At 43.1% G+C, this 25,521-nt stretch overlaps 1 protein-coding gene across 10 annotated transcripts in view; it reads left to right on the top strand.

Annotated features, from left to right (window-relative positions):
* Positions 1-25,521, top strand: part of PDE4DIP (phosphodiesterase 4D interacting protein) — a 533,445-nt gene that overhangs the window by 403,353 nt on the left and 104,571 nt on the right. For all 10 annotated transcript variants that reach the window (XR_004536642.1, XM_033916500.1, XM_033916501.1 and 7 more), the window contains 5 exons: positions 3,942-4,134; positions 4,481-4,597; positions 11,301-11,802; positions 15,992-16,227; positions 23,598-23,649. Coding sequence is in view for 9 of the 10 variants with exons in the window: in XM_033916500.1 (XP_033772391.1) it covers positions 3,942-4,134; positions 4,481-4,597; positions 11,301-11,802; positions 15,992-16,227; positions 23,598-23,649 (1,100 nt within the window). In the remaining variant the exon portion in view is untranslated. The remainder of the gene's footprint in view (positions 1-3,941; positions 4,135-4,480; positions 4,598-11,300; positions 11,803-15,991; positions 16,228-23,597; positions 23,650-25,521) is intronic.

The following is a 25,521-nucleotide window of genomic DNA, read 5'->3' as shown; positions in this document are numbered from 1 at the left end:
TAAAAAGATTTAAACTTAGCTTATGGGCTGTATCAATTCCATTTAACCTGAGAGAAAATAATTTTAGGCTATTTAAACAAATCTCCCAGCAAAATAATGTTTACTTACTTGAAGGTTTTTATTTTCTCAGTATTCTCTCAGAAAAGGAGGTACTTGAGACGTTTCCTTTCTATATTACTTTGTTTCAAGGAGAAATGCTTCTTACATCCCCTTTGATGACTAGCTTGGTAATTAGTCCGACACAGTGACTTTTGCAGCTATTCCACCTAATTCAGCTCAATAACATAATTTTCTTACCTTTTGGCAAAAAAACCCCCCACACATCCTTTCTGTTTAATAGAGGCCTGCTTTTATCAAGCCACGATAGGGTTTTTTGTTATCACCGGCTGCTGTGGTAAAAGCACTGATGCTCATAGGAATTATATGAACATCTGAGCTTTTACTGCAGCAGCCAGCAATGATAAAAAAAAAAACCCCATAACAATCCCTTAGCAAGGCTTGACAAAAGGGGGTCAGAGTTAGGTACAATTTTTTTTTTTTTTTTAATGCTAAGTTAAAAGAAATTTAGACCTGAAACTACAGTGGACCCAATATTTAGCCAGCGGTGGTCAGCCTTTTGCTAAACACTACCAGCTTTATTCCTGGGTATTCAGGGCTGGGCCATGCCTGGGAACCAGCATTAAATATCCAGGCATATATGGCCAAATAAAACATATTCAGTTAAGTATGATATTCAGCACTTAATCAGTTGAAGTGAACCACATAGGATAGGACTGTGTGTTAAGCAGTAGAGAATGACACGGTGGCTGCTACCCGTGGGTAGCTAGGGGTAACCTGTCAAAATGGGGAGAAAAAAAGTGGTCGCCATGGGTACGGGGACAAGGCCATTCATTCACCGCCCCGTGGAGTGATGAATGGCCTTGTCTCCGCAGTTAAGTGAAGGAACACGCGCGGTCACTGATCGCACGGTCCAGAAGCCCCCTTCCCTCCTTCCTCCCGATCGCTGCTGTCTGGGCATCCCCCTCCCTCCCCTCCTTTCACATTGGCTGACAATTTTTTGAGCGGCACAAGCCTTTAAACAAATATGCGGCAGCTGCTTAAAACTTCTCCTCTGATGCAACCAGAAGCAGGAAGTTGCATCAGAAGAAAAGTTTCAGGTAGTCACATGCGACTTGATGAAAGGCTCAGGCAGCTCAGAGACAAAAAAATAAAAATCGTCAGAGAAGATGAGGAGAAGAGAGGAGGGAGATGCCTGGACCGCAGTGATTGGGAGGGAGGAAGGGTGCTGCTGGACCATGCAAAGGGAAGTGGAAAGAGGAGGGGAGGGGGAAAGGAACAGACGCTGTATGGAAATGGGTAGGATACAGAGAGGTGAACACACTGGAAGGAAGTGAAGCGAGGGGGAGGTGAGGGAGGAGCAGAAATATGTTAGTGGGTAGGAGAGAGAGGGGAGAAGATGCTGAAGGAAAGTGGGGAGGAGAGAGAGAAGGGAGTGCATAATGGATGGAAGGAGGGTATAAAGAAAATGGGCATATGCTGGATTGGAGAGAAAGATACCAGATCTGAGGGGAGGAAAGGAGGAGAGAGATCTAAAAAAACACCTGGGGGAGTGAAGGAAAGATAGAGGGAAGAAGATAGAGATGCCAGACTATGGGAGAAGCGCAGGGAAGAAGATGGGTGCCAGACCAATGGGGTGGGGTACTTGAGAGAGAGATGGAAGGGAGAGGCACAGTAACAGAGCAGATACCATATGGAAGAGGCGGAGAGAAGGCAGACAGTGGATGTAAGGAAGAGAATAATGAGAAGAGGAAATCAGAAACCAGACTATGTAGAAAAAAAATTCTATTTCTTTTCTTTTTTTTTTTTTTTGCTTTAGGATAAAGTAGTATATTAATTGTGTTGATAAACATTTATAAACAAAGCCCTGCCAGCTGAAGATCTCTTCGGCAGCCAGAACTTTGATTTATAAAATAATTGTACAGAATATTGTTACTTTTTATACTTTAATAAAATAAGTTAAGTATAAAACTATTTGAGGCTTGTGAGGATGGGATCAGATGGTTTGTGGGGATGGGGACGGGGATTGAGCTCATGGGGACGGGGATTGAGCTCATGGGGACTGGAACTGAGATGGGGACAAATTCCCTCTCCTCCGTGTGTCATTCTCTATTATGCAGTCCTATTTAGGCAATTACTTTATCTGGTTAAGTACTAAATACAGGCACTTAACTGCATAAATGCTGACTCCACACCACCCACCAGAAAGCCAGTTAACAGCTCTAACCAGGTATATTCAGCCAGTTAACAGGTGCTAGCCAGATATATTTAGCAGCACTAGGCAAATGATTTAAACAACCAGGAGCTGTTTCTGTTGTTTAAATCACTTTTAATATCAACCCCAGTATCTAATACCAACCTCTTAATGTTCTAGGGCTGCAATAATTAAATGTAAACTAAGGCAAAATAATTTGATTGTTTAAAGAATCAAACAAAGGGCTCATTTTCAAAGCATTTAGACTTACAAAGTTCCATAGGTTGTAATGGAACTTTGTAAGTGCTTTGAAAATATGCCTCCTAATGTTTACTTTGTAATGAAATTAAAGCAGATTTCATTAATCAATCTACAGATTCTTTTCTTTCCCGAGCCTTAAATTATTTTCTTTCCCAGCAATGTAATGCTCACTTATACAGAGAGGTGTTGTCTTCTCTCAGTACTCCATAAAAACATTAGTATGACCCCACTGGAAAATGCCTTTGGTGGAAAGGATAGGATATACAGGATTTTTCAGGGGGTGACTGAGATTGCAGTTAGTGAATAGCACAAACTGAAGGAGAGGAATAGGAGATCCTTTTTCCTAAGGGGAAATGGGAAGGTTATAAAGGACAGCGTAAGAGAAAGTTCAAGGCTTCATGGTGATGCCAAGCTCTCGCCAGAGGCTGTGAACTGAGGAAGGCTCCCAATTGGTTCCAGGGAGCGGACAGAGAGAGAAGAAGGACTTAACAGTTCATCAGATTTTGGTTACCCTATTCTCCTGCCAAAGCCTGCTTGCAGGAGATGACTCCTAATGGTCCCTAGAAGAGGGCAGAGAAGAACAGGATTTTTGAACCTGTAGAGCTCGAGAATTAGTGTTAGTGTAGATAGAAAAATTCTAAGTTGTTTCTGAAGATTTCCATCAACTCAAGAGACTGTAAATAGTTCTGCAGTAAACCAACAGCAAGATAAATAAAATAATTTTCAGTTTGTTTAGTTATACTTTGGACTTGGCTGTTTTGTCCAGTGTGAGAGTAGTGCTTAACCCAAGTGTGGTGACTGTACCCCAGGATTGTGTCTCCTCCGGCCTACTGGAGTTAACCAGCCCCAGCCTGCACCCAAGCTAGAGTATGATCTATGAGTCTATGAATTATTGTAACCATTTGTGTTTTCATCTTTTTGTGAGCTCTGATATTGGGTGGGTGTCCCCCCTCCCCCCCCTGACCCCAAAGACTTGGCTGGAGCCCCGCCATGTAGGCGGGGCAGGACACCATGGCTACGTTAAATACGGAATAACTGCAGCACGTTAAATAATTGTAGCGTGCTTTGCTCCCATGATACTATAGTTGTATGGTAAACAGGAGCTAGATCAGGGGTGAGCAACTCCAGTCCTCGAGGGCCAGAATCCAGTCGGGTTTTCAGGATTTCCCCAATGAATATGCATTGAAAGCAGTGCATGCAAATAGATCTCATGCATATTCATTGGGGAAATCCTGAAAACCCGACTGGATTTCAGCCCTCAAGGACCAGAGTTTCCCACCCCTGAGCTAGATGGATCAGTTGGATGATTTCTTCAGTTGTGGCTTTTGTCTTTGTTATTGATGGTCCTGTGGCTTACTGGCAAATGGTCTTACTGCTTCATCTTGTTGGGGTTTTTTAAAAAATGTTTTTTGTTTTGTGTTTTCTGCAGGTGGATTTTGACTCTGAAGGCACTCTTTTGGGGCAGCATGTCAAGCTGAGTCTCAGGGAACAGACTGAGCGTCTCTGCTCGGAGCTCATACACTGCAAGCAGCAGAACCGTGAACTGCAAGACAAACTGGTTGTGTCAGAAGCCACCGTCCATGCACAGGGGGATCAGCTCAAACAGTTTCAGCTCCTGCTAAGTATGTCCTCTTTGATTTTGTTGCAGTTTTCTCTTTCCCCAGGTCTCTAACCCATCACAATACCATAATCTTTCTTCACCAGTTCTTAAGTGGTGTAGCTGCAATTTTGGTGGCTTTTGTGCAAGTAGTTTATAATGTTATATTAGTGTCTATGAATCTTTATAAAATAGACTTAGAGTAGACACCTACTTGATCTGACCTAGGTAACCCATTATAAAATTACTCTAATTGCACATCTGAAAACCGGTATCGGCAGTTCTGGATCGGCACAGAGTGTTGAGTCCAAAACACAATAAGCCAAGAGCAATGCTTCTCTGTTTGTTTGTTTATCTGTGTGTATGTCCAGGTGAGCCACTGGTGACGCAGGACAGCAAAGAGGTGCAGGTGGGCCTTCAGGATCTTGGATATGAGACATGTGGAAGAAGTGAGAATGAAGCCGATCGGGAGGAAGCCAGCAGCCCAGGTAGAGCTGCCACATAAATGCATCCTTGCAGTAACAATATAGCATCAAAACCTTGGAAACTGAAACAATGAATAATTTGAGTTTGGCATTGTACAATTATTAATTAAACTGGCAAAGAAGGAAGAGAAAATAGAAAGCAACAAAAAGAAAAAAAAAAAAAAGGTTTACTAAAACTTTGGAGTATAGACCCAGTGGCCAAGAAGTAAAGGAATAAGGCAAAGAAGGGGCAGAAAAAAAACACAGGAACGATAAATATTGGATCAGCATAAGGCATAGGAGCCAGCTCTGTGGGTACTGTTGAGCAAACTTTTTAACTGTTTGTTGCAAGCTTGTGTGTTCAGGAATGGGTAATTTTCATGGGCTCCTATGGTGTAAGGTACTTATGGAGAAGTATGTTCACATACTGTATTTATATTTGGGCAAAAGAAATGAACAAAAAGTACAAAAGAAACTGAGCTATACAAAAGGGACTTGGAACTTTGTGTTACAGAAGGACTCTCATGGTCACTTTTCAGGGATTTTCTGCCAAGTGTGGGCATAATTCTTGAGCACCTAGATATCAGAGGTTTCTGATGGCTACTGAGAATCATAGGGTAGAGATGCTGAAGAGGCAGCAAAGGACGCAGGGATGTTTTATAGGGCAGAGATACCGAAAGAGTGTTTTAATGCTGACTTCAAAATTATTAGCAGGTACACTCTTTCAGTGATGTAATATATGCCAATATCTTTATTTATCCAGGATGCCTTACAATGAGTAACAAATAATATTAGGGAAACAGACTGAGCAGATTAACCCTTTCAGGACCATAAGGATCGTAGGCCAATTTTTGTGGTTTTGACGACATTTTTATGGTAAAAAGGGCTTGCAGATGCCAAAAAATTGATTTTTTTTGTGAAATATCATTATTTTTATTTAAAAAAATCACACTTCTGGCTTATGGACAGTGTGGCAAGTGAATCTTCTCATCAATCTAGCAACGACGCTAATGAATGAATGTCGGAACCAGTTTGTTTACATAAAGGCAGTATCATATGGAATCCGTACATATCAAATTTAGAACTGTAGACTATCCCAATCAAAATTTATAGGATTTTAAAGTTATGGGACAAATATGTCCCTTGGTCCTGAAAGGGTTAACTGAGGAAATTCAAGGCCAGTGCAAAGGTACCATACACCCTAGGCAAATCAACCTTGTGTCTTATCTACACCCTCATCACCTCGCGCTAAGACTACTGCAACTCGCTACTCTCAGGCCTTCCGCTTAGCCAGTCCTGAGGTGTTTAAGGAATCGAGACTCTTGGGAAGGTATTTATTCCAGAGTCGGGGATTAATAGGAAAAAGCTCAAAACCAGACAGAGACTTATTTTACGTGGGACACATTGAAGAGAGTGGGAGTTTTACAATGAGGGGGCACAGGGCCAGCACAACCATTAGGCAAGACTAGGCAATCACCTAGGGCAGCATCTTGGAGGCAGCAAAGAGTAGCTGCAATCAAAGCAAAACAGTATATCCTGACAATCGCACAAACGCAAAGAAGGATTTTTGTGTGATGGTCATGATTGTTGAGTTTAACTAGCCAAATCTTGGGGAGAGGGCTGCAGTCCAGGAACATGAAAGTTAATTGAGGCTATAAGACTGAAGGTTTGCTTAGGATGCCCACTAGCCTTGCATCAGCTGTTTGGGTGGGGATGGGCAATGAAAACAAAAGCAGGAGATGAGAGCAAAGAGGTTGGTAAGGACCACAGCACACAGATGTGTAAAAAAATTATATCTAGAACCATAATCAAGGGACAGTGAAGAGGTGCCCCTCCAATTTATGAAGTCGCACAAGTCAAAACAAACAAGCCTCAATTTGGCAGCTTTTTAACCCTTTACCCTATTGTTATTAACCTTATGTGTTCTTCTTTTCTGTATCAATTTGTAGTTCTACCCCTACTTCCCTAAGACTCAAGCGAGTAATGGTCGATGTCAGTCTTTAATAATAATAACAACGGTTTATATACCGCAGGACCGTGAAGTTCTATGCAGTTTACAAAGATTAAAAGATGGTACAAACTGATTGAACTTAACAGAGGTGAAAGCTAGTGATTAACAGCTCAAAGGATCAGTTATTGAGGAGAAAGAGTTGTATGGGTCAGCTGCCTAGATACTTCAGGAACATATGTTTTTAGGCGTTTCCTGAATTCCCCATAAGTAATAGGCGTAAGCAATTGTTCTAGATCTTTACCCCATAATGCTGCCTGATGTGAGAAAAGGTTTTGATGTTGTCTTTTGAGTTTACATCCTCTAACTGGAGGGGAAACGAAGTTCAAATGTGAGCTTCTCTTATGTCTGTTGGCTGAGAAGGAGAAAAGGTCAGTTATATATTTAGGAGCTAGACTGTATAGTACTTTAAAGCAGAAACAGACAAACTTAAACTTTACGCGTGCCTCCATCGGTAGCCAATGCAGCTGTTGGTAGTAAGTTGTCACATGATCAAACTTCTTCAGCCCGAAAATCAGTTTGACTGCTGCATTTTGCACTAATTGTAATTGTCGCATATTCTTTTGGGAAATTGCTAAATAGGCGATGTTATAGTAATCAAGTTGACTCAATACAAGGTATTGTACCAGGAACTTAAATGCTGACATATCAAAATATGCTCTAATGGATCGAAGTTTCTAGAGAGTGAAAAAACCCTTTCTGATTAAGGAGTCTACCTGGTCTTTCATGGTTAAGCACTGGTCTAGTGTTACACCCAATACCTTCATAGTAGACTGAATAGGATAACTAAGTTTATTGATGCATAGTGGTGTTTTGGTGTCAAGCGGGTGTGGCGAAGCTACAAAAAATTTAGTTTTTTCTGAATTAAGTTTCAGTTGAATTCAATCATCCATTGCTCCATCAAATTTAGTGCTTCTGATGCCTTGGGAGTAACTTCCAAGAGAGAGTTAGCAAATGGAATAATGATCGTAAGGTCATCTACGTAATTAAATAATTTTATCCCCAGCTGGGTCAATTGCGCACCTAGTGAGGACATGTAGACATTGAAAACCAATGGGGATAGTGGTGACCCTTGCAGTACGCCAGATGGATTGCTTCAGGTATCGGAGAGATCGTAATTGAAACGTACTTGATAGGTATGGGACATAAGGAAGCCTCGAAAACAGTCCAACACCTCTTCCCTAATACCAATTGCATCTAGGCATTGTAGCATTTTCCTATTGTCCACTAGGTCAAAGGCAGAGCTCATATCAAATTGCACGATCAGATTATCTAAGATAGCCGCAATTACTGTCTCAGTACTGAACAAAGATCTAAAACCAGATTGAGTTTCATGCAAGAGAGAACGGATCAAGATATTCCATCAATTGGGTATATACCAGTCCTTCCATGATTTTTACAATAAATGGAATGGATGCTACTGGTGTATAGTTGGTTACCAGTGCTGATGATTCTTTACAATTTTTTTAAATTGGGGTTGTTATTATGTGACCATTATTAGTGAGGAATTTTCCATTTTTTAGGTTATCGGTTAAGTAATTCAGCAAAGATAGTTTAAAGTCTAATGGAGCCGCTTTCATAATTTCTGGGGGACATGAGTCCAGAACGCAGTATGATTTAGAGCACAGTTCTTCAACCGCTGGTCCGCAGAAAATTTCTGCCGGTCCGCCCAGGGCTGGTGAGATCAAGTTGGCAGTTAAATTTCCTGCCAACTGCAGTTCCTGCTGACTAATGTTCCTCCCAGCCTCAGGCGATCAAGATAGGCTGCCAACGTCGGGGCCTTCCCTCTCTGAGTCTCGCCTGTTCGGAAACAGGAAGTTGAAACAAAATAGGCGGGACTCAGAGAGTGAAGGTCCCAACGTCGGCAACATGTCTTGATCGCCGCCCCTGCCGAGTTGCTGAAGAGGGCCGCGGGGAAGTTGCGATTAGAACGGAGAGAGCTGCAGATTCAGGTGCAGGTGGAGGGAGATGGTCAGCGTGTGCGAACAAGATCCTGGGGAGCCTTCACAGTGGCTGTCTCCCCTCCCACCAGCTCTCCTATTTGCCAGGGCAGTGATTTATCGGCAACTTCCTGCAGGCAAGTACTGAGAGCTGCTGGAAGGGGAGGAAGCCCCACTGTAGGAGGCTGGGAAGGTGCTGGATAAAGGGAGAGCTGTTACTGGACTTGAAGGGAGTTAGAAGGAGAGATGCTGCTGGGAGGGGAGGAGGGAAAGGGATGGGAAGAGAGTTAATGTTGGATAGAAGGAGGAAAGAAGGAGAGATGCTGCTGGAAGGGGAGGAGGGAAAGGGATGGGAAGAGAGTTAATGTTGGATAGAGGGAGGAGGGAAGGGAGAAGGAGGAGAGATGCTGCTGGGAGGGGAGGAGGGAAAGGGATGGGAAGAGAGTTAATGTTGGATAGAGGGAGGAGGGAAGGGAGAAGAAGGAGAGATGCTGCTGTGAGGGGAGGAGGGAAAGGGATGGGAAGAGAGTTAATGTTGGATAAAGGGAGGAGGGAAGGGAGAAAGAAAAAAGGAAGGAGGGTAGGGAGAAAGAAAAAGGAAGGAAACATCTGTCAGGGAGATTACAGGAGGGGAAGGGGGTCAGGGTGGAATGGAGAGATCAGTTGAGGGAAAGGGGAGAGAGAGGAATGAGAAAGTAGAGAGACATTGATGCTGGAAAGGGGGTCAGCAGAGAAATGAGAGAGGGATAAAGATGCTAGATCTGGTGTAGGAGAGATAAAAATGAAAAAGGCAGTGAAGCTGGAATGAATGATGTAAAAAGGAGAGAGGAGGATGGACAGGGAAGAAGGGCATAGAAAGAAGTCAGATACATATGGAAGGGGGAGAGGGCAGACATTGGATGAAATGGGCAGATGCTGGAAGGAAAAGAGTGAAAAGAAGATGAAAGCAGAAACCAGAGACAACAAAAGGTAGAAAAAAATAATTTTATTTCTATTTTGTCATTAGAATATATCAGATTTGAAATATATATCCTGCTAGAGACATAACTGGGGACTGCAGTATTCTGTTAGCATGATATTTCTATGTAGCATTCTATAATAACTTGACTTGTTCAGTTTTCTTGATAGTAGAGGGGATATATGTGAAGGGGAGGGGAGACAGGGGTTTTGTTGGTCCATGCTCTGTATATTTGTATTTATAAAATCACAATTGTTCAGAATATTGTTTCTTTTTATACTTTAATAAAATACATTCAATATAAAATCATAATTGCGGCTTGTGCAGATGAGATCAGATGGTTTGCGGGGACCGAGCTCGCGGAGATGGGGCATAAACGGGGTTTTTTAATTTTAGTCCTAGTAGTTTGCCGGTCCACAAAATAATTTTTTTATTTCTGCCGGTCCACGGGTGTAAAAAGGTTGAAGAACACTGATTTAGAGTATTTGTTATATAGTTTGATATAATTATTCCATTCTAAATCTTGAAAGGAACACCAGATCATGTTTGCTGGTATTTCATTTCCTTTATGTTAGCTATTTGATGTTCATTAGTCATTTGTCGAACAATTGTTTCTTAGGTTTTTAATTTTTGAATCGAAATGCTGTGCTAAATCATTTGCTGAAGGTAGTTTAATATTGTGCACGAGTTGAGTGTGGCGTGTGGTGTCAAGTAAATTCGTAACCAAGCTGAACAGCTCTTTTGTATTGATTCCTTTTGAACTAGTGCTAGATAAGTTGATTTTAGAAGAGTAGAATGCTTTACGTTTGTCTTATCAGTTGTTTGTAGATTTTTATGTTAGATCTCCAGTTGTTACGGTCTGACAATTCTCCTGTTTTTTTCCAAATTCTTTCAAGTTGTCTTACTAGTTGTTTCATTTTTAGAAATTCGGTGTCAAACCATTTGTTATATTTACTTTTGCTATTTCGTTTAGGGGCAATTTTATCTTAATTGCTTAGCAATTTATTTATTTTTTTTTAGTTCAGTAATTTTTATTAGTATTTGCACAAAATACAGAACAATACATTATATATATATAGATAGAGAGAGAGAGAGAGAGAGAAATACAAACAACAATTAACATTTACTCATTAATACTATCATAAATGCAACAAGACCGTATGGATGTACACCTTGTTCAAACAGATCATCATGGTTTAACAGGCGCATAACTATAATGTTCTAATGGCTCCCGTATTTTATTAAATTTATTTAATGCATTTAATCTTTCTGCAGCAACACGTTCAAATCACTTAGCAATTTTAAGAAGTGGTATATCAAATTTTTAATAAAATTTGAAAACTTGGAAGGGAGTATCGAGGGAGCTGGAAGAGTGGCTATGTGGCCAAGTTGTATGGCTGTTAAGATTATAATGAGGAGAGAGAAATCCCATCAAAAACACTATTATAGTAATCAAATTGTGATATAAAGAGTCCCTAGGAAAGCACCTAACAAGGTGGCCCAGTGTGACCCATAGATACTATGTTGTGCTAGTGCATTGAGAGTGTTTGTCATATGGAGATGCACTACAGAACTGAATTTGTCACTATGCACTACAGAACTGAATTTGTCATTATACAATACCAGGATATATTTGAACCCAGAAACTGTAAGTCTTTTATTAAGCCCATAGATTAAGCAACAGGTTAGCTGTTTGCATTTTCTTATACAGTTACTATGCATTGGGTCAGAACTGTCATTGTACCACATCCTACAAAAAATACTGTTTGCTGTTACCCAAATCTGCTCTTGGTAATTTCAAGTTTTTCTTTGTTTCTTTAGAATGTAATGACAAGGAAGATTTCTTGACCGAAGCTAAAACCATAGAAAAGTTGAACACTTGGTATAAGTTCTGTGGCTCTGTAGTGACACCCACAAAATGCAAACTTGGGTTACACAAGGAGATGATAGAGTGGGATATATCTGAGGATGTGCCATCTCTACAGCAACACATCAGACAGCTCAGGAGGCAACTATATAGGTCCGAGCAGCTGATCCACAGACTGCAGAGTAGTATACAGTTTCCTGCCACTGCCGGTGACCTATGCACTGGCATGGACAAACTCCAGGGGATGAAGGGCAGCGTCATGATCAAAGGCTCTCCAGCTCATAGTGTTACAGATGATGATGAGGGCTGGCATTCAGACAGCCTTGGGCCATTGTCTAGCTCTGAAAAGGACCTGCAGAAGCTCATCAAGAGGGTGTCTCTACTAGAGACTCAGCTACAGAAACCCAGGCAGGATGGGATGCTGCCAGACCATCTTAGATCATCTACATGGCCTGGGTAGGAAAAACACGCCAAGAATTGTTTATAGGTTCTAGAACACAGGGGTGGACAGCTTTTATACACAGAGAGTTGCATGAATGTCAGTACTATCCCTAGTGGGCCACACACACAAAATTAAGAAATGTGACCATAATTCACTGCCAATTAAACCTGATTTGATAATTGAATGAACATATTACCAGAACGGTCTATTACCATATACTTCTGTCTTCCCAAACAGTTGCTAACACTGTTGATCTTGTCCCATCCTTCAACAGTTCTACTGACAACAAAACTCTAGATAATGACATTTGTGCAGGCCATTTTCTGTTTATAGGTCCCATGGTCTCACAAGCTGCATAAAATTCATTGGCGGGCATGTGCAGTCTCCAGGTTACAGGTTGCCCACCCTTGTTCTAGAACATATGGTTTTTTTTCCCTCATGTTAGTCTGTTATTGAGTGGGGGAAGCCACTGCTTGCCCTGTATTTGTAGCATGGAATATTTCTACACCTTGGGTTTTGGCCAGGTACTAGTGATCTGGATTGGCCACCGTAAGAATGGGCTACTGGGCTTGATGGACCGTTGGTCTGACCCAGTAAGGCTATTCTTATGTTCTTAAATTTATCCTTGTAGAAGACTTGTTAGCCACATAAAGCTAACTGGATGTGTTCATTATATTCTGATAAAAATTTATCCAGATATATTTAACCTGATATCGAGTTGCTGAATATCGAACCTGAAGCTTCTAACAAGAATCCTGCATACAAACCTTGAAAGATATTGTTGACATGAAAAGGCAGTCACTTAGCTCTTTCTGGCTGATATTCAGTGCAAGTTAACCAGCCAGGAATGCCTGCCGCTGAGTTAACTCGCATCTCAACGGTTAACCAGACATTTTCAGCTACATTTAACTGGTTATCTACTATTAACTACCACTACTACTATTAATTATTTCTAGAGTGCTACCAAACATTTGCAGCACTGTACAGAGTCACAAAAAAAACTGTCCCTGCTTAAATGAGCTTGCAATCTACAATCAAGTTAACCAGCCAGGAATGGCCATTTGACCAGTTAACTTGCATCTCAGTGGTTAACCGGACATTTTCAGCTACATTTAACAAGTTATCGCCACTGAAAATGCCCATTAGCACCCAAAAAATAAGTTGATTATGTTGGGGCATTCCAGGGGCGTGACCGCTTATGTCCTGATATTCAGAACTTAAGCAGCCAGGCTTAACAGGTAAATAAGGCCTATTTTTGCCCACTAGGCCATGGCCAATTAAGTCTGAATTTTGTCTTAATCAGCCATGCACTAGCTGGCATTGAAAAACCCAGATATTCAATGCCAGTCACTGGACTCAGCCTGGCATTCAATATCCAGGTTTAACACCAGCAATGGGCAGTCAAAGCACTGCCTGCCACCGGCAGGATATTAGGCGGTTTAAGTAAGCAAAAGCTGGTTATTGAAGACAAGTGTGGGACCAAATATGGTTTGTTGTTTTTTTTTCTTTAGCATCTTCTATTTTTTTTCTCTGTTTTTTCTCTGCTTCCCCCTTCCCCAGATGGCCTGCCTAAGTAACTCATGGGATCCTTGTCAGTCTGATAGCTGGAGGGAATGCATCCTCCAAGGCACACCCTAGCATTACTCAGAGACTACCACAGAGCTAACAACCATCTTCCCACCTCATTAAATCTGGCTCCATCTCTGACACAAGGCCTGCCCCAAAAGGCCCCAACAGCCAAGCCCCTTGCTGCAGCATGCACTAATGGCCTAATCCACAGGGTTGGCCCTGGATTCATTGTTTTTAATATGGGCATGTACCGTATTTTCGCGGATATAACGCGCACCATTGTAAAACGCGCACAGGGGTATAGCGCGCAGAAATCACGATGATATGTACAAAAACTTTTCTATACCGCGCTCAGGCATATAACGCGCATGCTGCCCGACTCTCCTTTCGCCCGCCCTGATTTTCCGTGCGCTGTCCCGACTCTCCGTTCACCCCCCCTGACTTCCGTGCACTGTCCCCCCTTGAAGGTCTGTCCCCATCCTGAAAGCCTGATGCCCCCCCCCCGACGTCCGATACATCCCCCCCCCCCGGCAGGACCACTCGCACCCTCACCCCGAAGGACCGCCGACTCCCCAACAATATCGGGCCAGGAGGGAGCCCAAACCCTCCTGGCCACGGCGACCCCCTAACCCCACCCCGCACTACATTACGGGCAGGAGGGATCCCAGGCCCTCCTGCCCTCGACGCAAACCCCCTCCCCCCAACGACCGCCCCCCCCCAAGAACCTCCGCCCGTCCCCCAGCCGACCCGCGACCCCCCTGGCCGACCCCCACGACACCCCCACCCGCCTTCCCCGTACCTTTGTGTAGTTGGGCCAGAAGGGAGCCCAAACCCTCCTGGCCACGGCGACCCCCTAACCCCACCCCGCACTACATTACGGGCAGGAGGGATCCCAGGCCTTCCTGCCCTCGACGCAAACCCCCCTCCCCCCCAGCCGACCCGCGACCCCCCTGGCCGACCCCCACGACCCCCCCACCCCCCTTCCCCGTACCTTTGGAAGTTGGCCGGACAGACGGGAGCCAAACCCGCCTGTCCGGCAGGCAGCCAACGAAGGAATGAGGCCGGATTGGCCCATCCGTCCTAAAGCTCCGCCTACTGGTGGGGCCTAAGGCGCGTGGGCCAATCAGAATAGGCCCTGGAGCCTTAGGTCCCACCTGGGGGCGCGGCCTGAGACACATGGTCGGGTTTGGCCCATGTGCCTCAGGCCGCGCCCCCAGGTGGGACCTAAGGCTCCAGGGCCTATTCTGATTGGCCCACGCGCCTTAGGCCCCACCAGTAGGCGGAGCTTTAGGACGGATGGGCCAATCCGGCCTCATTCCTTCGTTGGCTGCCTGCCGGACAGGCGGGTTTGGCTCCCGTCTGTCCGGCCAACTTCCAAAGGTACGGGGAAGGGGGGTGGGGGGGGTCGTGGGGGTCGGCCAGGGGGGGCGCGGGTCGGCGGGGGGGGGGGGGGGTTTGCGTCGAGGGCAGGAGGGCCTGGGATCCCTCCTGCCCGTAATGTAGTGCGGGGTGGGGTTAGGGGGTCGCCGTGGCCAGGAGGGTTTGGGCTCCCTTCTGGCCCAACTAAACAAAGGTACGGGGAAGGCGGGTGGGGGTGTCGTGGGGGTCGGCCAGGGGGGTCGCGGGTCGGCTGGGGGACGGGCGGAGGTTCTTGGGGGGGGGGCGGGCGTTGGGGGGAGGGGGTTTGCGTCGAGGGCAGGAGGGCCTGGGATCCCTCCTGCCCGTAATGTAGTGCGGGGTGGGGTTAGGGGGTCGCCGTGGCCAGGAGGGTTTGGGCTCCCTCCTGGCCCGATATTGTTGGGGAGTCGGCGGTCCTTCGGGGTGAGGGTGCGAGTGGTCCTGCCGGGGGGGGGGGATGTATCGGACGTCGGGGAGTCGGCCGGGCAAGAGGGCTTGGGCTCCCTCTTGCTCCGATCGTGGATGCGGGTGCGGGTGGGAGCGCGTGCGAGCGGTCGTTCGGGCTGGGGGTGCGAGCGGTCCTGCTGGGGGGGTGAATCGGGCGTCGGGCGGGGTGGGAACTATGTTAAAAAACTTTTGTATACCGCGCTCAGGCATATAACGCGCGAGGGGTATGCGCGGTACGTAAAATCACGTATAACGCGCGCGTTATATCCGCGAAAATACGGTACTCAGTTTAGCATTAGAGCTACATGGTACCAACTTGATAGATGTAATGATTAAGAGTATGTCCTGAATAAAGAGGTGCCTGGAAGCACTGTCTCGCTAAACACTTTTATTGATCAATGATATGTTATATTTAAATGTTAAATTCCTTTGTCCATGAGATCATCCTAGTGTTGATAGTAGTGGTTATATGCTACTGCTATCTTCAGAATTTTAATCTGATCTTAGGGGTGATGAACATGCTCTTGGTTTTTTGGTTTGTTGTTTTTTTGGGGGGGCTATGGATTAAAATACAAAAAAGCTAAAATTAAATATCAAAGGAGATAGCCAGACAGCTAGGCAAGCAGATCATTTTTATGATCTATTTCATACACTACATGCTTCTTTCCATCTTGAAATTTTCAGAATTATTGGGAACAAGGTTAAACTATAACGATGCATTATGTGACTGACATAGAATAAACTCTGATCCGTCAAACTCAAGCCCATCTCTGTATCCTTATGTTCTAGGAGGTACGACTCCCTAATACAAGCCCAGGCCCGCGAACTGTCCCACCTTCGCCAAAAGTTACGAGAAGGGAGAGGCGTGTGTCACATACTCACCCAGCACTTGGGAGACACTATCAAGTCTTTTGAAGAGCTGCTGCGAGCAAATGACATTGACTATTACATGGGGCAGAGCTTTCGGGAGCAGCTAGCAAAAGGAAGTCATTTGGCAGAAAGGCTGACTGGCAAACTCAACCGCCGTAAGTGGAACATCACATATTTTTGGCATTCTTGCCACCACCCAAGTCTGCGTAATATACATAACAACAAATACTGTTATATTGTTGGAGTATTTTTGTACTACTTCTAGGAGATAATTTTATGAAGCATTTTCCATATGAAAAACATGCTTTACTTATAGAAAAGGGTTTTATAAGATGGCATGACTGCACACAAATGTTAAACTATGAACACAGAAAGCTTGTCTACATTTACACAGTGAGGCCTTGTTGCAAGGAGTTGAACAACATCCCAGGCTTTATTCTTTCTAAAAAAAATAAAAAAAAGACATTGAACACTTGAGTGTTTGGAACACCATTGGTAGAAGTCTACACCAAAGTGTATGTGTTTAACTATTAACAAAGTATGTTAAATTTCTGTTTTTTCCACAATAAAGTACAGATATTGAAGGTTTAATTAAATACTACTAGATTTTTTTGCAAGTTATTTTATATTTATTTATTTATTCAATTTTATCAATACAAAAAAGCAATGCATTACTTGTATTTCAGATTAACAGATGTTATTAAAAAGAAAACTTATAAACTAACTCCACTTAAATCAGTGTTTTGGTTATTCACTTATGCTTCCAATATATTTTGTCCACAAACATTGGAGGGAGATTTTAGAAAATAAATTTAACAATTGAAACAATCTTATCCAACCTAGAAAGCAGCAATTATCTGCGGTGCTACAGCCATTCATGGCAGGTTATACATTCTCAGCCATAGGTACTACTTGCTCTTTGGATTCTATAAATCCTACCAGTTGTTTAGGTTCAAAAAACAAGTAATTCTTGTTCTGATAAGACACAAAACATTTTACAGGAAATTTCAACAAAAAATTTGCCCCCAAGACAAGGACTCTTAGTCTTAATGCCAAGAATTCTTTCCTACGCCTCTGGGATCTTAAAGACATATCAGGAAATATTCGAACATTAGAACCTAAAAACTGATCATTAATATGACGAAAATACAAACGCAATACATATTCTCTATCACTTTCCAAAGTGAGAGTTATTAACAGGGTTTTCCTTTCCGTTATAACCTCCAAAGAGTTTTCCAGAAAAGTTGTTAAGTTCATTTTTTCATTGTTTGTCCCTTGAATCTCATTAGGAGTGGAAACTTCCACAGGTCTCTTGATTTGAAAATAATTAGCTCTAACAATAGGTGGCAAACTTTCAGTTGGAATAAGCAAAATTTCCTTAAAATACTTTCTTGCCATCTCCATTGGTGAAATTAAGGGACATTTTGGAAAATTTAGGAGTCTCAAATTATTTTTCCTTAATTGGTTCTCGAAACTTTCCATTTTTCTAGCAATAAATGTTCTTTCTTTTACTAATTCCAAGTCCAATGTTTTCATTTCACAAATTCTTGACTCCTGTTTTTCTATTTTCTCACTTAAATCTTTAAGGGCCAAACCCTGTTGCTCCACTTTAGAGTGGATAATCCCATAGTCAATGTTTAAAGTGGAAAAAGACATTTTGAGATTAGCGTCCATAACTGAAATGGCCTGCCATAAAACCTCCATGTCTATTATCTTAGGCTTCTCCAGCACCCCAAAAATGATCTTACTTCCTCCCGAAGCTCCTCTCTCCTCTTCTGTGGTGTGGGTAAGCTGTCGGTGTACTGCAGCTTCTTCTTCGGCTCCAGATGAAATTGGAGCTATCAGCCCTCCTTCACTGAGAGTCTAAGACTTCTCCCGGGTCCATGTTGCCTCAGGAACTCCCAACACTGCATTGCTTCCGGGTTGTGGTGGTGGCTGCCTCTGTTCCGGGCTCTACATCGCCCGAAACTGCCGGCTGAGTTCGCCCGACGAATTCGGGCTCGCCCCTGAAGTAGCCCCCACAGATTCTTCCTTGATTGTAAACTGCACCAGACGCGGTGCCGCTGTCGCCGCCGGAGGGTTGTCGCGAAGGGCTCCTTTTCTCTTACCCATACTGAGGTAAGAGAACTGCTAGTTCAAAAAAGCAATGCCGGCCGAGAACAAGAGAGGGAGCCTCCCTCTCAGGCGTCCATCTTGTTTCTCCCCCTTTTTTGCAAGTTATAATAATACCAAGAAATTTGCTCCATTAAGCAAAAATAATAGCAAATTTTAGGAATCCCACTGGTCTACAGTGATATGTATCTCTGTTATTACCCCACTTTCTGTACTCTGTGCTCAGGACAGGCCACTCAGCTCTTGTCTCCTTTTATTGCCTCCATTCTTTTGGGGCCACAGTTCTCTTCTCATTCCTCACCCTGGATGGCACACTGAGTGAAAGCTGGGCCTAGGAATCAAGCCCAGGTTTTCTGCACAGCACTGTGTAATAAATTTGGAGACCTCTGTGCCAGTTGGGTATTTTTGTTGACTTATCTTTGATATCAAAACTCTTTGGAGATGTCATAGCAAAGGGACTTGTGTTGGAGAACTCATTATGAGAGGGTTTCTATGGGGTTCAATTCTATTTGATTGAAAGTTGCACATAGAATGGCAATGGAGCCAGCTCAGAAGTAGAACTACACGCTTCCAAGCAGAAGACCCAGATTCAATTCCCAGGTCAGATCTCTGCTTCCTAGGTGGAAAGCTCATCCTTCTGTCAGTAAGTACGTGCAATGACCAGAATTGAGGCAAAATAGAATGTTTTGAAATTAAATTATTCCCCTTAAAGGGACCTAAAAAAGGCAGTATAATTCTTTATTAGGGATGGTCAGCTGAAAAATGTTTGTTTCTTTTATCATTTCTGGGAATTGTAATTTTATTTGTTTGGGTTTTTAAAAATCATATTTATTAAATTTTTCAAAGAGAAAGACATACAGCAATACCACCCAGGAATATAAATTGCCATTTACAGAGATCAATAAATAAGAACAATGTCACAGGTGGTGACAAAATAAATGTCCATCCAGTCTATCACCCAACCCCCAACCTCATCCAAGGAATGTATGAGAAAATCACAAAAATACAATTCAGGGGTAACCAAGGAAGAAAGGGCTGCCAAATAGTAAGCAACACTCGCCCTTGTTTTGTATCCCAATCAGACACATGCATGGATTCCATAGTCAACAGATGGATCATACTAGAGCGCCAGTGGCTATACGTAGGACATATATGACCTACCCAATGGAAAAGAAGGACTTTCATATCAGAGAGGATAGCCCTTCTAAGAAAGCTTTTAAGAACTCTAGGTATAGGACACTGAAGGTCGAACAGCCAAAACAGACTATAACTATTACAATGCCATCTGGAATGCCACATACAACCAATGCTGAAAAAACAGCAGACCAGTATTGGTCGCCGCACCTCAAGAAGGACATGGCGGTACTTGAGAGAGTCCAAAGGAGAGCAACGAAGCTGGTAAGAGGGCTGGAAAACTGCCCATACGCCGAGAGGCTGGATAAGCTGGGTCTCTTCTCTCTGGAAAAGAGGAGGCTCAGGGGAGATATGATAGAGACCTTCAAAATCCTGAGAGGCATAGAGAGGGTGGATAGGGACAGGTTCTTCAGACTGAGAGGGACAACGGGTACGAGGGGGCACTCAGAGAAACTGAAGGGGGATAGGTTCAAGACAAATGCAAGGAAGTTTTTCTTCACCCAAAGGGTCGTGGACACATGGAATGCGCTCCCGGAGGAAGTGATCAGGCAGAATACAGTACAGGGATTCAAACGGATTGGACGGATTCCTGAGGGACAAAGGGATCGTAGGGTACTGAAAGGGGTGCGGGGACAAAGGGTCAAAAATTGGATGGGAAGATGAGAAACCAAGGGGTGATTCAGACAGGTCATGACCTGTTGGGCCGCCGCGGGAGCGGACTGCTGGGCGTGATGGACCTGTGGTCTGACCCAGCAGAGGCACTACTTATGTTCTTATGTTCAGAATGTACGTACTAGTGGACAGTTCCAAAACATAGTAACATAGTAGATGACGGCAGATAAAGATCCGAATGGTCCATCCAGTCTGCCCAACCTGATTCAATTTAAATTTTTTAATTTTTTCTTCTTAGCTATTTCTGGGCAAGAATCCAAAGCTTTACCCTGTACTGTGTTTGGGTTCCAACTGCCGAAATCTCTGTTAAGACTTACTCTAGCCCATCTACACCCTCCCAGCCATTGAAGCCCTCCCCAGCCCATCCTCCACCAAACGGCCTTATACAGACACAGACCATGCAAGTCTGCCCAGTACTGGCCTTAGTTCAATATTTAATCTTATTTTCTGATTCTAGATCCTTTGTGTTCATCCCACGCTTCTTTGAACTCAGTTACAGTTTTACTCTCCACCACCTCTCTCGGGAGCGCATTCCAGGCATCCACCACCCTCTCCGTAAAGTAGAATTTCCTAACATTGCCTTTGAATCTACCACCCCTCAACCTCAAATTATGTCCTCTGGTTTTACCATTTTCCTTTCTCTGAAAAAGATTTTGTTCTACGTTAATACCCTTCAAGTATTTGAACGTCTGAATTATATCTCCTTGTCTCTCCTTTCCTCTAGGATATACATATTCGGGGCTTCCAGTCTCTCCTCATACGTCTTCTGGCGCAAGCCTCCTATCATTTTCGTCGCCCTCCTCTGGACCGCCTCAAGTCTTCTTACGTCCTTCGCCAGATACGGTCTCCAAAATTGAACACAATACTCCAAGTGGGGCCTTACCAATGACCTGTACAGGGGCATCAACACCTTCTTCCTTCTACTGACTACGCCTCTCTTTATACAGTCCAGCATCCTTCTGGCAGCAGTCACTGCCTTGTCACACTGTTTTTTCACCTTTAGATCTTCGGACACTATCACCCCAAGGTCCCTCTCCCCGTCCGTGCATATCAGCTTCTCTCCTCCCAGCATATACGGTTCCTTCCTATTATTAATCCCCAAATGCATTACTCTGCATTTCTTTGCATTGAATTTTAGTTGCCAGGCATTAGACCATTCTTCTAACTTTTGCAGATCCTTTTTCATATTTTCCACTCCCTCTTCGGTGTCTATTCTGTTACAAATCTTGGTATCATCTGCAAAAAGGCACACTTTTCCTTCTATCCCTTCAGCAATGTCATTCACAAACATATTGAACAGGATTGGCCCCAGCACTGATCCCTGAGGGACTCCACTACTCACCTTTCCTTCCTCTAAGCGACTTCCATTAACCACCACCCTCTGGCGTCTGTCCGACAGCCAGTTTCTGACCCAGTTCACCACTTTGGGTCCTAACTTCAGCCCTTCAAGTTTGTTCAACAGCCTCCTATGAGGAACTGTATCAAAGGCTTTGCTGAAATCCAAGTAAATTACATCTAGCATATGTCCTCGATCCAGCTCTCTGGTCACCCAATCAAAAAATTCAATCAGGTTCGTTTGGCACGATTTTCCTTTTGTAAAGCCATGTTGCCTCAGATCCTGTAACCCATTAGATTCAAGGAAGTACACTATCCTTTCTTTCAGCAAAACTTCCATTATTTTTCCAACAACTGAAGTGAGGCTCAACGGCCTGCTTCATCCCTGTGACCACTTTTATGAATAGGGACCACATCCGCTCTCCTCCAATCCCCAGGAATCACTCCCGTCTCCAGAGATTTGTTGAACAAGTCTTTAATAGGACTCGCCAGAACCTCTCTGAGCTCCCTTAGTATCCTGGGATGGATCCCGTCTGGTCCCATCACTTTGTCCACCTTCAGTTTTTCAAGTTGCTCATAAACACCCTCCTCCGTGAACGGTGCAGAATCTACTCCATTTTCTCGTGTAACTTTGCCAGACAATCTCGGTCCTTCTCCAGAATTTTCTTATGTGAACACAGAACAGAAGTATTTGTTTAGCACATTCGCTTTCTCCTCATCACTTTCCACATATTGGTTCCCAGCATCTTTTAGCCTAGCAATTCCATTTTTCATCTTCCTCCTTTCACTAATATATCAGAAAAAATTTTTGTCTCCCTTTTTCACATTTTTAGCCATTTGTTCTTCCGCCTGTGCTTTCGCCAGACGTATTTCTCTCTTGGCTTCTTTCAGTTTCACCCTGTAGTCCTTTCTGCTCTCCTCTTCTTGGTTTTTTTTATATTTCACGAATGCCAACTCTTTCGCCTTTATTTTCTCAGCCACTAGGTTGGAGAACCATATCGGCTTCCTTTTTCTCTTGTTTTTATTGATTTTCTTCACATAAAGGTCCGTAGTCATTTTTATTGCTCCTTTCAGCTTAGACCATTGTCTTTCTACTTCTCTTATGTCCTCCCATCCTAACAGCTCTTTCTTCAGGTACTCTCCCATAGCATTAAAGTCCGTACGTTTGAAATCTAGGACTTTAAGTATCGTGCGGCCGCTCTCCATTTTAGCCGTTATATCAAACATGTAGGACAAGGTGGCCCGAGGATGACCACACTTCGAGCAAGAGCCCGCAGAGGCAAGTGTTGCTCTAAATGTGTGCCAAGGTGCTATATATAACCGAGAGGCCATGAAACTATTTTATAGATTTAAGAGAAAGTTAAAATGCTTTCTTTTTAAAGATGCATTTGACAACTAATAAATTAGGTTAGGTATATCAACTAGAAAATCAGATTAGGTGCATCAGCTGAACCTTAGTTCTTAATTTCTTTGAAGTTCACCGTTTTCCCCCTTCCTATTGTTTTTTCCCTTACTCGTCTTACTTACTATCATTAATTTGTATTTCTTTCCCTATTTTTTCCTTTTGTACCATATGTTTTGACAAGTCAGTTGTATTTATCTGGTTGGTTTCCCCTTGATAATTGTAATTCATTATTTTACTCCTTTGTACATCGCTTAGAATTTTGAATAAGCGATTAATCAAATCCATTATAAACTTGAAACTTGATTTTGTTTTTGTTTGACCATTTTGTTGAGTATGCCCTCTTTTAAAAGAATGTGCATTATGTGCAAAGAAGGCTTGCTCTTTTGGAAAGTGTGTGCACTCTTTTTTTTTTTTTTTCTTGTTCCTGATGGTTTGTACATGCAAGGGTTTTGAGGTTTTGTGTTTTTGTGTGTGTGTGTGTGGGGGGGTTATGGATGGTTATCTTGAAAAGTGTGTGCCGCCTTTGCACATAGTGCATACTCTTCAAAAGAGTGGGCATTTATTTTTGGCAAATGAAAAACCATGAAGTATCGTTGTGGGTTTTCTACTCATTTTTGTTTAGTAATGACATGCAAAGACATATGGGATATGTCGTTGACCTTTCCTATGTCATTGCAAACAACAGACTACCCTATTCTTTATACTAGGGAAGGAATGCATCTTAAGAGATGAAAGCAGGGACAGAAAAGAGAACCTCTACTCTCAAGGAACACAACCTTCAATCCAATTCGCATGTATTTTTATGCTGTATCAGATAAGACACTATAAAAATGATATAAAATACAAATTCTTGTATTCTTTCTGTAGGAGAACATTCTGATGTGGATGATAAGTCAGGACATGAATTACTAGCACTCAGGTAACTGTCATACTTTTTTAATGGTTTTAGTCATATGTATTCACTGTAATCTAGAGCAGTGTTTCCCAGCTTCTTCAAGCCAAGTACCCCCAAGCTCCAAGCAGCAGAAATTTTGAAAATGAAATTTTATTGTTAAACAGCAGTTAACATGTCTGTCTGTCTATCTGTCTTGTGTGACCACAGAGCAGTAATAGAGATATGAAGGCAAAAAACTTGAACTGGAAACCTCAAGAAGTCAGTCTTTGCATATGCAGCAATACCAGAGAAACATAGATGGAAATGCAAGATATCAGAAATGCATATTTCCCAAAGCTCCGACTAGAATGGCTTGAATAGTATTGTTTGTGAGTGAGGACAATATTAATAATTTAGACTTCAATTAATGCCACACTCTTATTCATTATTCTCAATATCATTTCATTATCTCACAGAAATTTCATATAGTATTTCAAAAATCTTTTCTTATGTTCGACTTCAATTCATCTTCAGTCATTCATTCAATTAAAATCAATTTCAATTTCTTTAATGACTTCAGCGGCTGCATTCAAGTCTCATATTTCATGTAAAATTCGAGCATAGACGCAGCCAGCCTCCTCATCGGCCTTTAAATATTTTTAAATAACTTTCTTTGATAATTTAGATAAATAATTAGATTTAAGAGAAACTTATCTTATTCTTATATAGATATACTGAATGGGGCATTATTTCCCAAAGCTGACATGGTCCAATTGAAAAATTAAAAATAAATATTTTTTCTACCTTTGTAATCTGAGCATTTTATGTTTCCATTCGATTTGGTCCACGTATCTTCTGCTTTCTCTGTTTTTCCTGCCTTTCCAGAATTTCTTGTCCATTTGACATACCCTCTCTTTCCATGTCCACCATCCATCTTCCCTCTGCATCCTTCTGTCCTATCTACCTTCTGTGTCCTAGTTCCTTTGCTTACCCCATATTCAGCATCTGCTCTCTGGATCCTTATCCCTTCCTCCTGTGATCAGTATTTCTCCTTTATATCCCCATCCCCTCTCTGTTCAGCATCTACCTTCTGTGTATCTGTCCCTAAGCTCCTTCCATGTCCAGCATCTTTTCACTGTGCCTCTTTCCCTCACCTGTTTCTTTTCTACCCCCAATATCCACCCTTTACCTAGTACCTTTCTCTCTCTTCCTTGCTCTCCCCCTGCAGTCCGCACCTCTACCTCCCCACAGTCCGGCAGCACCTCTCCCTCTCTGAGTTCCAACCCCTCTCTACACCTGTCTCTGACATTTTATCTTTCCTGTTTGACTATTTCCATTTTTTTTTCTTTTCTGCCTCTGTTCACCCTCTTTCTAACCCATCTTTTAACTTTCAGCTACCTATCACATTTCCATATCCTTCTCTTACACATTAGCTTTCCCATTCCCCATCTCACTCTTTCCCCAGCCTTCCATTCCCTTTCATCTTTAATCTATTTTCCATTACCCCATTTCTTCCCAATACAAACACTATCCTCCTCTCATTCATTACCCCTCCCTGGCATCTCCCATATGGTTCGACCATTCTTGGCCTCTTCCTCCCACATCTTTCTAGCTCAGCATCTGCTCCTTCTTTCTCCCTTCCCCACTCTCATAGCCTGTCCCTTCTCTCTTTCCTCCTGCCCCTCCCCTCCAATCTGGTCAAGAATTTCTCCCTCTTTCTTCCCTCCTTCCCATTGTCTTGCATGTCTTCCTCAATCCCTTCTGCCCCTGGATACAACATCTCTTCTTTCTCCCCTCCCCCATGTCCATTTCTCCCTTTCTCTCATTGTTCACTATACTCTCTGTCTCACATTCTGGTTCCATTATTTTTCTCTTTTGCACCCTTTCCCGCAGAATATTTTCTTTCCTTCTCTCCAC

The sequence above is a fragment of the Geotrypetes seraphini genome, chromosome 12 (assembly GCF_902459505.1).
Source record: "Geotrypetes seraphini chromosome 12, aGeoSer1.1, whole genome shotgun sequence".
Classification (NCBI taxonomy): domain Eukaryota; kingdom Metazoa; phylum Chordata; class Amphibia; order Gymnophiona; family Dermophiidae; genus Geotrypetes; species Geotrypetes seraphini.
Note: the sequence above shows the minus strand (reverse complement) of the source record. Positions and strands in the feature narration are given on the sequence as shown.